At 38.8% G+C, this 14,001-nt stretch overlaps 1 protein-coding gene across 1 annotated transcript in view; it reads left to right on the forward strand.

Moving 5' to 3' along the window:
* Positions 1 to 14,001, forward strand: part of PARD3B (par-3 family cell polarity regulator beta) — a 1,037,324-nt gene that overhangs the window by 451,350 nt on the left and 571,973 nt on the right. Inside the window, exon 4 of the mRNA XM_012532519.3 lies at positions 7,729 to 7,838. Within this exon, the coding sequence (XP_012387973.1) occupies positions 7,729 to 7,838 (110 nt within the window). The remainder of the gene's footprint in view (positions 1 to 7,728; positions 7,839 to 14,001) is intronic.

A 14,001-nucleotide genomic window follows, 5' to 3' on the forward strand; every position in this document is an offset into this window, starting at 1 on the left:
CACACACACACACACACACACACACACACACACACACACACACACACACACACACACACACACACACACACACACACACACACACACACACACACACACACACACACACACACACACACACACACACACCCTATCTCATGCCCAGGAAACACACACACACACACACACCCCCTAGTTGTCTCCAAAAGCAAATGATGTACCGCTTTCACTAATCTCTCTTTTTTTTTAATTGAGGTATTTGAGGGTTAATAGGAAAAGGATATTTAAATCATTTACAAGAGAGACCATGCCCTCTGAGAGAGGTGCTGGTAGGCCTTGACTAGTGGAGTCAAGCATCTTGCCAGATATGCCCATGTGACTATGGGTTGGTATTCGCCTTTTAGTTACTCAGTTCCCAGCACCCTTTCATTTTATCTTCCTATCCGAGTCTTTCCATCCGCTGACCTTTTTCGATGAAAAGAATTGCTACCACATTGAAGAGACATCATCCCCCTTACTTCCATGCGCTCCCCCATGTAAAGTTGTGACCCCACAATGGAAAAGTGTCACGTGGATAAAACTGGAGTAGAAATCAAGTCCAAAAGACTTAGGAATTTAATTTCTCTGGACTTCAATTTCCTTATTGGCTCTATAACTCACAGAACTGTTTCTTTTCAGATCTGGAAGGGCCTTTGGTATAGCTTATCCAACATGCTTCCTTAGTTAACGCAGAGGACTTGGACTCTGAGGTACAACTCAGCTGTCTCCTGGGGGGCACGTCGTGCCAGGACCGCCTTTAGAAGGCAGGTTTCCTCACACTCGCTCTTCTTGCACCGTATATCTGAAGGACATCTCCATACTGTAATGCCAGATGCATTCAACAAGTGTTGAAGTTCAAGATAATTAAAAGGCATTCTTCCAGGTACTGACTAGGTACAAAGTCTGTTGTGGAAATGTACTGTATGAAACCGAGATACAGCTAACGCATCCTGTTAATATTATTAATATACTACTAATATTGCTTACCTGGCAGAGCATTTCTTTTGCTATTTATCTCTTTTTAAGTCCCTAAATATGTTAACCATCTGCAATGTATTTTCATCAAGTGAAATATTTACCAGTTGAGGTGTATTTCAACAGCCTTTTCCCCCATCTATATTTGTTTTGTTATTTATCCTAAGTGTAAGTAGCATTGGAAGGAGAGTGTGTTTTCTTTCTTCAAACTAGGTGTTTTGGTGACCTGAAGTAATCCTTCAGAGCAAAGGAAAACTGAATCTCTACAAAGAGCAACCTTTACCCCTCTTTGCACAAAAATAGTTTATCGTGTCAACTCCAGTTCCTTTCTCCTCCCTTCCGCCCCACCTCTCCTCTAGACTCACCTCTGTGGCTCTGTTAACCACACGTCATTCTAGATACACTCTGAAAATCCTCTGAAGATTCTTTGGGAATAAAAATTCTGGTTTTCTCATTAGTTTGCATGCAGTGCCATTTGTAGGCCTGTGCTGATTCTTCCTGTTTTCCTTTGTTTACCTTGTGTTTGTCCCCATCACTCATTCTGAAAGCCAATATGATTTCCAGTATGAACTTCATACTCACCTTTATGAAGGCCCGAAAATCTAGTCTTTAATTTCTCATGCATATCAAGACATCTTAGATTAAAAGCAAATCATTCTAACCTTCAGTGGGCGAAGATTCATGGTTTTTGTTTTTTGCTGTTGTTGTTGTTTTTCTGAAACAAATCATAACAGTTGCTAAAACCTCCCTATTGCTTGTTCTTCCTCAAGCAAGAAATGTAAGAATGGTTTTAGGTTTCTTTCGGACGCTCCCCCTCATTTGCTTTGTATGTCATTGAACTTAGTCAATGAACTTAGTCATTGCTAAGTTCTCCTGTGTCCTTCTCTAGTTTCTTACTCCGTTTTTGCCTGTGACTGCTGAGTCCCTCTTTCTTCACATCGCTCTCCCAGCCTCTTCGTGCTTGGGGCCTCCCACTTCTCACAGAATGCCTTGTCAGTGTCTTAACTGGGACCCCCTAAAGCTTTCCCGGTGTCCATCACCCTAGGATGAAATAGCATCAGTGTTGATGACAAGCTGCCTGTTTGATTTTGCTCAGGAGAATCATTAACGATTCTTAAATAAATCCCTGCTCCTGTTCACCCTGCAGCTTAGAACTTGTGCCTTTGTGACGTTTGGCACGGGACTCGTGTTTAAATCCGTTGTTTGTTTTCTCTGCCCACTGCATCATGATATGGTTGATTCTTCTGGATCTTGGTTTCAGTCTCTATAACTGCCTGTCTTTCTGAGGCATCTTTCAAAACTCCCCAAACAGAATTTCATATATAACACACCATCTGGCATTTGAGCTGATTTCTTCCCAAGCACATCCTCTAAACGGGGAAAGCAATCCCTCCAGGGGTGTGTGTGTGCACCATTTATACCAAAGAGACAGCAACCTTTGTTTATGTAGATAACACCTTAAATTTGTGTTGGCCTTTATATCTTGCATGGTTCATTGATGTGCCAATCTGAGCCTTTTAACTAGCTGGTGCCTCTTTAAAAATTCTTTTCCCCAAACTGGATTAGGTGACCCTCCTCTGGGCTCCCTTCGTTATTGGGTTCTCCAATAAGCCATACCTAACTCCCCTGGAACACTACATGGGACCTACTTTTCCGTATACTGAAGTGTTCTTGTCCCATCTCCTTCTTTAAAAGATATGCTTAGAACAAGCACCATGATTATTCACCTTAATATCGTCCACCCCTTGTATAGGCTGATGCGTAGTGGGGCCTCAAATATTTAACTGAGTGGGAAAACATAACGCAGTTGTATAAGACTTTATGCTTTAGTCTTAATATTTCTTATTTTATTTGGGCTCTGCAACCAGTGACTTTTAAACTATGATATCAAGGAATAATACTGTTCCTTGAGCTGAATTGAGGGCTTTTGCTTCTAAAATCTAAAGAGTCTTTTCTCAGCTGAAAAATACCAATGGGTAGTATTTTTTTCCCCATTTTTGAACTTCCTTTCTACCTCATCATGTTTTTCTTAGAAGCTTAGATTTGTATAGTAAGGCTACACCTGAGTTTACACAGAATTATGTTTTACGATTTTCATTTACATAGTATTCCAAGAAAATTCACTTGACTTTCAGGAGTTCAGCTTTTTTGAGCAGACAAGGTAACACTGCTCACAACATTAGCAAGTGCTATAACCTCCTTTTTCTTGTGTATGTGTGTATATGTGGGGAGGACGTGGTTCCTGTGTGAAAATTAGGTATTGGACAGTACCATGTTTCATGCATGTCTTATTTTATTTCAGCTTTCCATCAATTCTGTGATGTGATGTTATCATCAGGCTATAAATGATGAGACTGTATCACAAAGCAGTCCAGTGTCGCAGAGCAAGGAGAGGTGAAGTTCAGTCTATTTGATTCCAAAGCCCAGGTCCTCTCCACTGTCCCGACACTGTAGTTCTTAGTGTCTGATCTTTACTGTTAGGTTATAAACTCCTTCAGTGCAGAGGTTATATTTTATGTACACCCCCAGGAGTTTCCAAAAACCGAATGTAGTTGTCTCCCTCTCATTTCAGCCAGATGTGCCTTTTACCCTATTATATGTATATATCCAAGGGTTTGCCCAAATCATCTTCAGTACTTCTGATTACTTTCTCTTATACAGTAGGATGTATCTTTCCTTGTTTTTAAAGTATAACTCAGTCTCACCTTCAAATGGGGCTTGGAATTTAAAAATTAGAGTTTGGGCTTCCCTGGTGGCGCAGTGGTTGAGAGTCCGCCTGCCGATGCAGGGGACACGGGTTCTTGTCGCGGTCTGGGAAGATCCCACATGCCGCGGAGCGACTAGGCCCGTGAGCCATGGGTGCTGAGCCTGCACTGCGCAACGGGAGAGGCCACAACAGTGAGAGGCCCTCATACCGCAAAAAAAAAAATTAAAATTAAAAAAAAATAGATTTTAAATCACCATGTGAAAGGTTGTTTAAAACTCTCTGAGACAGCAGTTCCAATTTAAAGGTGCTCATTGGAGACAGCCAAGGAGAAATTAAGTGACTCAACAGGAGACATTTAAGTATGGAATACAGAAAAGTAGAGGAAAACAAAACTTATTCCTGATGAGTTGGCAGTACGTTTAAAAACAACATACAGATGGCCAAGAGGCACATGAAAAGATGCTCAATGTTGTTAATTATTAAAGAAATGCAAATCAATACTACAATGAGGTATCACCTCACACCAGTCAAAATGGCCGTCATCAAAAAAATCCACAAACATGGGCTTCCCTGGTGGCACAGTGGTTGAGAGTCCGCCTGCCGATGCAGGGGACACGGGTTCGTGCCCCGGTCCGGGAAGATCCCACATGCCGCAGAGTGGCTGGGCCCGTGAGCCATGGCCGCTGAGCCTGCGTGCCCGGAGTCTGTGCTCTGCAATGGGAGAGCCCACAACAGTGAGCGGCCTGCGTACCACAAAAAAAAAAAAAAAAAAAAAAGTCCACAAACAATAAATGCTGGAGAGGGTGTGGAGAAAAGGGAACCCCCCTACACTGTTGGTGGGAATGTAAATTGGTGCAGCCACTATGGAGAACAGTATGGAGGTCCTTGAAAAACTAAAAATAGAGCTACCATATGACCCAGCAATCACACTCCTGGGCATATAGTAAAAACTGGTCTGAAAGGATACATGCACCCCAGTGTTCATTCCAGTGCTCTTTACAATAGCCAAGATATGGAAACAACCTAAATGTTCATCACCAGAGGAATGGATAAAGAAGATGTGGGACACCTATACAAATGGAATATTACTCAGCCATTAAAAAGAATGAAATAATGCCATTTGCAGCAACATGGATGGACCTAGAGATTATCATACTGGGTGAAGTAAGTCAGACAGAGAAAGAGAAATATCGTATGATATCCCTTACATGAGGAATCTAAAAATAAATGATACAAATGAACTTATTTACAAAACAGAAACAGACTCACAGACTTATAGAATGAATTTATGGTTACCAGAGGGGAAGGGTCAGGGGAAGGGATAGTTAGGGAGTTTGGGATTGACATGTACACACTGCTATATTTAAAATGGATAACCAACAAGGACCTACTGTATAGCACAGGGAACTCTGCTCAATGTTATGTGGCAGCCTGGATGGGAGGGGAGTTTGGGGGAGAATGGATACATGTATATGTATGGCTGAATCACTTTGCTCTGCACCTGAAACAATCACAACATTGTTTTAATCGGCCACACTCCAATATAAAATAAAAAGTTAAAAAAAAAAAAAGATCTAGCTGCTTTACAGTTTGTTTGTTTGTTAATGTTCCAAATAGTTGGTCCACTGGTACAAAACTGAACTGTCATCTTCTGGGAGACACCCTATAATACTGTGGCATATTGATTGATTATAGAAATGCAAATACATGCTATTATAAAATTATGTTTTAAATAATTTAACACTTTGTTATTAAAACAGCAGATACTGACAGTAAGTAAAGAGTCAGTCATGTCTTTAGAGTTGAAGGAAAACTATCTAGTGTGGCTTATTTGAGAAGAATATATTTGTTACCCAAGAATAATGTCTTTCTTTCTCCCTCCTTTTCTCTCTTTCCCCTCACCAATATACACACACACACATTCTGTATATGTGTGTATATATATATGTATATGTATATATGTATATGACTCAGCTGAAAAAACAACGTAACTGAAATTGTCAGTCACTGAAATATTTATTTCTGTGCCTCTAAATCAACGTATTTTGTGACCTCGCTATCCCATACAGGTTTAACATGTTTTTTATTTGTTTGTCTTTTTCCAATTTGATATTATTGACTGTTGCAGTGTACTAGTCTGGGTTAAAACTCTGGAAACAAACCAGAGTTTCATGGAGTTGGCCTCATGCTCTTTTTAATTTTCAAGGTAATGGGTTGCTTCTGAGGATATTGCGTTTGGACTGGCTGGTTCACTTTGTGTTAATGGTAATTCAGGGGATTAACCTGACAGGCTCTTAGTCTTTAGATCACCTGAAGGAGGGAAAAACATATTGGTGTGGAACTGGGACTCTATTGTCTAAGATTTTATGGTACTTTCTCTTACTTTTACTCCTCTTATTTTTTTGTTTTTAATATTTCTTTCAGAGAATAATTGCCAACCATAGAACTATTGGTATGTCACTTGCTTAAGAAATGTTTTAAAATAATACAACTGAATGTATATGCAACAGAGAAACAGACTCATGGATATAGAAAACAAACTTGTGGTTACCAAAGCAGAGAGGGAAGTGGGGAGGAGCAAATAAGGGGTACGGGATTAACAGACACACACTAATATATATTTAATAGATAAGCAACAAGGATATACTGTATACAACAGGGAATTATACCCAGTAGCTTGTAATAACCTATAATGGAACAGAATCTGCAAAAACGCTGAATCACTCTTCTGTACACTTGAAACCAGCATGATATTGTTAATCAGCTATACTTAAAAAGTTTTAGATGGAGGTGGGGAATAATGTAGTGAAGTGTCTATTAATAAAAAATAAATAATGGAATGTGAACTTGGGCTTTATAATACCTTTTGGCATAGTGTTTCCTCCTCAGTAGCACATTCATTTCTTATTATAAGTTATTTTTTAAGAATCAATTTCTAACTGAATAAGGGTGAAAAGTATTAGCAATTCTATGTTTTGTTCACAGAATAAGGATGTTGTAGCACATAGAAAAATCAGATTTGTAAATAACTTTAAAATGGATTCACTTTTTATAACTGTACCATATAAAATGAGGTATGAAAAATGTTATTTTAACTGCAATAGCTCGGGAGTTGGGGAATTACTTTCAGAATATTGATAAACAGAGGATTGCATTTCTACTGTTTCTTTTTTCCCCAAAGGCACACAAATAGAAAGTTAATTTTTATAAGAGAGCGATTGTTAAGTCACAAACAGATTTTTTGAGAGTTTCTTCTATAGTGACCAATTGTGTACGAAACAAATTCTTTTCGGCCTAATTGCAGGCTGAGCAGCTGGGCCACCCTCTCTGCTAAGGTTGAATTTCATTTGAACTTTCTAATAGTATGATCTGTTTTCAGAATTTAATAACTGACTCAAATATTTAATAGTGGAAGCTTTCATTATTAAAAAGAAATCAGGATATATTTTTAAAAGAACTAACTTATTTTCTTTATCAGTTTTATCTACTTTAGGAGAAAAGGAGGAGAATGAAACCATCTCTTTGTGTTCTTAAATAGACATTAATGCTATAACCCCAGCAAATAATTTAATTCAGTGTATATCATCATTCAAAAGAGTTGGGAAGCTCCAAATGGCAGTAATAACTATACTTCTAGCTCTCCTGAATAGCAAATTGCACTGACTTTGTGAACCTCTCACTTGTCTGCTGGATAATCATTCATTTTAATACTCAAATATATTTTCTGGACCAGTTTTCAGTTGTACACTGTCAACTTTTGCATTGCCTAAGAGTTTTCTGTTAAGTAGAATGGCTTGTTTCGAAATGCAAGTGGGGAAAGCTGAGAGCTGAAAGATTTTGTTTCCATGTGTCGTTCTATAAATAGATGACAAAAGATCATTAAATGGATTAATTTATAGGCATCCTTAGAAATAGAATGTTTTTACATAAAAGCATGTTGTAAACCTTTTTAATTAAATTGCATTGTACCATGCCCTCTCTTCCCCCCAGGGCATTCTTGACCTCTCACCTCTTGTTTTGTCCTACAGGCACTCCGCTGCTGGTGAGGAGAAGCAGTGACCCAGCGCCAAGCCCACCTGCTGATGCCAGGCCAAGCGCTTCACACCCCAGTGGCCAGAGTCTGAAACCTGTTATTCCAGTAGGTATCCTGCCGTTTGCATTCCTAATGAAAGATCAAAGCGCCTTACCCATAAACTAACTGGGACTTTGCCGTCTTAAGTAAGTGGAGAATTAGAGCTTTTGATAGGATATATAGTGTTAGTGATAATAATAAGTAGCATGAGCTATTGCTAGTATATAGTTATAGTGATAGCTGTTATTTACAGAGCGCCAATTCTGTGCCTAGCACTGTTAAAAGGGCTTTACATGAAGTCATCTATGCTTCCACATCAAAGTACAAACATGTTTTTGTCTCTATTTCACTGATAACGAAATTGAGGCAGAAGGAGGTTTAGTGATTTGTCAGAGGTCACAGCTAGTAAGTGGCACAGCCAAGAATATAACCCAGGTGGTTTGGCTCCAGAACCTATGCTCTTAACCAGCGCACTATACTGTTGGGTTTCCCATCCGTCTCCTTCGAGATAGTTTATCTATTTTCAGTATGTTAATACAATACAGTGCTTTGTGAAGTCATAAGTCATACCATGGTGAATGGTGATAGAGTTTCAGGCTACCAGTATCGTAGACATGTGGTACCAGGACTGGGTTTCTAGATCTCAACATTCAAATTAAGGAAAAATAAAATTATATACCAAAAGTGCTTAAACCTAGGTATACCTATAAATGCTCTACTTAGAATTGAGAAGTTAAGTGGAGAATAGTTTCCTGAAGAGACAATGCTCTCCTTCCATATGGAGCTGTGGGATTTTTCTGCTAAGTCCTGAGTTGCTTTGAAGATTTGTAATTTTGGTTCATCCTCTGAAATAGCCTGAGAGTTAGATTTTGGATAATGGCTGCGTATCACTGCAATAGGTGATCTTCAATAATGTAACCATATTTAAAAGTCTCCTAAAAGCGAGTCTTTTCTCCATTTTAAGTCTCACTGTGTATAGTGCCTTCAGAAAAAAAGCAACATTTTTGGTATGTAGAGATGCTAAATGAGCTAAGTGGATTCTCCCAGTTTGGTATAAAATATTCTTATCAAGAACCAGTGTTAATGTGTGTGAGGTAGGAGTCACCATAATAAATCATGGGGTAGTTACTCATAGGTTTGCAGCAATATTTGGGCATGTTTCTTTTGGCAAGCAAGGGAGTGTCCCGAAAGTAGTTTAGATGTAATGTTTTCTCACTTCCCATCCTTATAAAGAAACATATTTAATGGAACATTACTTTAGTAAAAATCAGGTGTGTGTGTTCTGTTCTAATGATGAGTACAAACAGAACCAGTATGTGGTATGCTGTGTGTGTGTGTGTTTAATGCCCACTGATTGAGACCATGTTAAGCCTGAATATATTGGATTGGAGGAAGAGAAGGACTATAAAAACAAGAAGAATTACATAAAAGAGAAAAAAGTATAATTCACTGCTTATTTTTATGACATTAATACACCCTGAAACAAAAGTGTGATCTGTGTTACCATGATTTACATGCAGAAACCCCACCAATATTAGGTCTGTGTTTCTATCACTTAGGCTCTGTGTTGAGACCAATTGAAAATACAACAATATAGCTTGCCCTAGAGGAAATGAGGGCTACTATCTTTCTGCTAGATTCTGTATCCTTACCAAAATATATTGTTGAGTTCCAAGTTGGGGTGTTTGGAGAGGGAGGTATATTATTACTAGCAAAAATGCAAATTCTAATTCAAGAAGAAATGCTGGCACCGAAAATCCTTTTACCTAACCTATGCAAGTTATCAAACGTGGGTCAGTCCCTGTGTATCAACAGTAGAAGGGAAAGCACATTTCCTCCTTCCCTCCCAGAGTTCTCTGTGGATGATGAAGTTCAGACCTGAGACTCAAAGAGGAAAATCTGGTCCTTGCCTTGCCACAGAATAATGGCACATCCTAGGCTTCTCTTATCTCAATTGTAAGATAATCTTCATGCAAACTTTAATCCTTAACGTTACAAGGAGCAGGCATTGTACCTTGTTTATCTTTCTTTCTCTAGTCCTAAGTACATGGAAGGTGCTCAGCGTATGTGTGTTGGACGCAAGACTAATATTAGTCTGGAAAAAGTCCTAGAAATTCTCAGCAATTACCCAAGTTTTCTAACTCAGATATTCTCTCTGCTCCCCCAAAGAATCTGCCAGGTGAGTGTTTACCTGCCCTAAGGTCTGGATCACCCCAGGCAAGTGTAAAGTTAGTAAGTGAAGACATTTAGGTGTGTCTATTTTTTACCTAGAAGAAAAATGCAGTTTGCGTGTGTGTTTGTGGGTGTGTTTGTGTGTGTGTGCGTGTGTGCGCGTGTGTATGTATGTATTATAACTCTGTTCCTTTATCCCTGCACATCCTAACTCGTGGGCTGGTCAGACCTGATTGTCCAATATCATAGCCACTGGCTACATGTTGCTATTGAGTATGAGAAATGTGTTTTAAGTGTGGCATGCCCACTAGATTTCAAAGATTGAAATATGAAAAAAGTAATGTAAAAGATCTCGTTAATAATTTTGTACTGACTACACATTGAAATGATACTATGGTAAACCGGATAGAATAAAACATATTTAAATTGTTTTCACCTATTTATTTTTACTTTAAAAAAATGGCTACTAAAAAATTACATCTGTGGTTCACATTCTATTCCTTTTGGACAGAGTAGCTCTAGACCGAAGTAAAATTGGAAATAGCACTAATGAAATGGTTTGAGACCCTTGGGAAAAAGTTCTTTGAGTTGCACGATATCTCTGGGATAACAGTATGATTAGGTTTGCCTGGGGCGATCCTAGTTCATGCCCGTTGTTCTGGCGTATTTATTAATAGTTTCCCCGCTAACTCTCAGAGGTGTCCATGTATGGATGGTAAATTATGTGGCACCCTACACACAGCCCTATAGTCACTTGTATTGTTTGTTCAGTGATCAGAGGAGTAGCCTTTCAAGGAAACCATGGAGACATAAGAACCACAACTCTTACATGGGAGCACACTGCAGAGAGTGTTCTGTGTGGCAATGACCTGAGCCCAGGTAGTACAGAATCTGAGAATATGGATTCTTCTCCATCTCTCAGATTCTCCTCCACTTCAGCAGCACTATACTTGATTCCTATGATTTGATAAGCGATCATGAACGTGGGGAACATGTGATAATGTACCCATGTAGCAACGAATATGAAAAATAATTGCTTAAAAAGCTCTGTTCAATTGCATTTCATTTCAATATCCAAGAAGAAAGGCAATGACAACAAAATTTCCATCTCTTAAACAGAGTGTTCATATGTAAGTAATTCACAGATGGCAGAGCCCCAAGTGGGTTATATTCAATCATTCCCAAGAAATGAAACTTACTTACAACCCACAGCATAAGAAGCTGTAAGGATGAATATTTGACACATTTGATTATATTGAAATATTGCCTTTAAAACCACAGTTGATGATTGTTATTTTTAGTTGTACTTCATTAGGCTTGCTATAGGGAGGAGAGTTTTCTCTGATGTCTGGAGATATGTTTTTGAAATGTTGGAAAAGTGGCACTTGTTTTCTGGCTGGTGAAGTTATTACGTATTGGTTATTTAAGATGTACACCATCAAACAAGTTGGACTTTTAAAAAAGGGTTTAAATTAGAAAAATCAGATCGTCTGCAAGCTTCTAATCCTGTGTATACTGCAAAGCCACTAAATCTCAGTACTTGTCCCTTAGAGTACCACCAGATAAACGGCACAGGAATTTGTTTCCTTTCTTCCTCTTTTCATAAACCTATCCAGTTAATCAGAATAGCATGATTATTGATGTGCAAATAGTAATGACTATTTTTCAAGGAGTAGAAAAGTCAATTCTACTGACCGCTTTTGAATCAAAGAAAGAGAATCCTGGGGGCAAGATATTGTAGTGAGAGCCTCCCTTATGGGCAGTCTTACCTTCCTTGCCTTGATTGTAACCTGGTGTTCATGACTTACGGGCAAGCCATAAAACCAGGTTCTTGAAATTGATGTTCCTGAATTTGCGGATGGAAGGGAACTCTAAAACAGATGTGATTTTTTTTTTTCCCCCTTAATATCCGGTTAACTACCATGGTTGTTTTGTGTTTTAATGACTGTTTATAGTTTCACGTTTAACCCCTAAGGCAAAATGATCCTGCAGGGTGAGTAAATTAAAAAGTAGATTCCTGAAAGTTATAATGCTGTGGTTGTTCTCTTTGTTTGTTCTAAAACTATTACTTGTCTTGATTCACCAAAATAAATTAAGACAATACTGGGCTGTTTTTTTAAGTCTGTGTCTATAATATATACATTTCATTTCAAAAAATAACATGGCAGTTTTTGAAGTTGTTAAATTGGAACTCCATGGGTGGGTTTCAGAGGGTCTGTTAACTCTCTGAAGTTTTATGCCATGGCATGGTGTGTGCGTGCGTGTGTGTGTGCGTGCGTGTGTGTGCGTGCGCGTGCGTGCGCGCGCACGTGCACTTCCTGAAGGGGCTCTATCACTTATCAAATGTTAAAAGGAATACAAAAGATCAAGAACCACTTTTTTGGGGGGTTTAGGATGAAATAATATGGGAAAGCCACCAATTCTCAGAGTATGATGAGTGATAAGGAAGTAAAGTGGGAATTGCTGCTGTCCTCCAAATGTGTATTAAATAATTAAGGTTGTTTCATCATAGTATTACCTTTCCTTTCCAACACATAGTATGTAAATCCAAGATGTACAGATGAATGGAAGTTTTTGAGTTGCTGCATTGAGAGGTCCAAAATAACTCTTCGGTCAGTAACAACACAGTTCGTAGCAGCAGTAAGATTGGGGGAAAGGGGCGCCAACCCCTTGGGAAGACACCCTGGGGAGAAGAACTTTTTCCAGTGGTCCTGTGTTTTCAATAGGAATGAAAAGTGAAAATATAGTATCCAGTATCAGTTTTGTGGAGTTTTTGTTATTTCATCAGCAAAGATAATGGCAGGTAGCTTCCAGTGAGAGAAAATCTTTCCAGTGAGTAGAAGCATTCTCTTTGTGTCTTGCATATATGTATTGATTGGAGAATTTCCCCTTGGATGTCACGTATATTGAAGTTATTATAGCCATTGTTGCTCCTGGATTAAACACTTTCAAATCCGTGAAGGAATTGCTGAAATATTACAGAGAAAGTTAAATAGCTTGGCTTTTCGGATTAAAATCATCAAATTGTCACTGACACGTCAGAGGACTTTTGGTTGTGGCTTGCTGACTGTCAAAATCCAACATAGGAAATTATTGAAAATTCTGAATGACCAAATCATGTTTTTCTATCCATTAGATATACAATTAAGCAGCTATAGAAATAGGGGAACAAAATAATCATTGTAGACTCTGATATAAATTAGAAGGAAGGCTCTATTCATTGTCATTGAGGAGAGATGGATACTGAAGAATGAAACGGAGGGAGAAATAGCATGTAATATATAATCTCATTATTTAGAGATACTGAAGCCTACAAAAGGTTTTTCTTTTTTTTTCCCCCTCCTGACACAGTGATTTAATAATAGTCCTGGTGTTTGTAACTCCAGCTGTTCACGCTGTGTGCTGATAAGCCAGAGCTTGGAGACACATTGCAACGATGGTTTTCATATGGCTTTGTTTTTAAGAGATAAAGCTGCCATCCAATATTTCATGGGGCCAAATGTTTACTTAGTTTGGCAACTTTAGGCAGCTTAATTTCTGAAACAGTTATGTTTGTAAGACTCACATTCAGCTGGGGAAAATCTAGAAGCCCAGTTTATTCTGTGAAAGAGTTTTTCACCAAACCTTGCAGGAGTTGGTGAAACAAATTTCGACAGTCTGAATGTCTGTGCCATGACTAATGAAGGAACCTGGGGATTGTGACCCCTGTTTAGGTGAGTGCTCTCCCATCGTTCTTCTTGGGTCTAGTCCAGAACTGAAAGTCTGAAAAGAGGGATCACTATACAGAGGCCAGCTTCAGAAATTAAGGAGGTAACCATGACATGTCGTCTTTTGCTGTTTAGATTGATCTGCGCGTAATGAAAATTGAATGAGTGTGCTTTTATGCCACCATAAATTGATTAATCCCTTAGATGTGCATGACCTCTGCCATGTGCCATCCGGAAAGCATAAGGCATGGTCCCTGTCCTCAGGAAACTTACCACCCGGTTATGAAGACCAGAGCTAAAGCAATTAAGCCTAGCAATGCACCAGCGAGTATCAAATCATCAAATAATAT

This window comes from Orcinus orca, chromosome 7 (assembly GCF_937001465.1).
Source record: "Orcinus orca chromosome 7, mOrcOrc1.1, whole genome shotgun sequence".
Lineage (NCBI taxonomy): Eukaryota > Metazoa > Chordata > Mammalia > Artiodactyla > Delphinidae > Orcinus > Orcinus orca.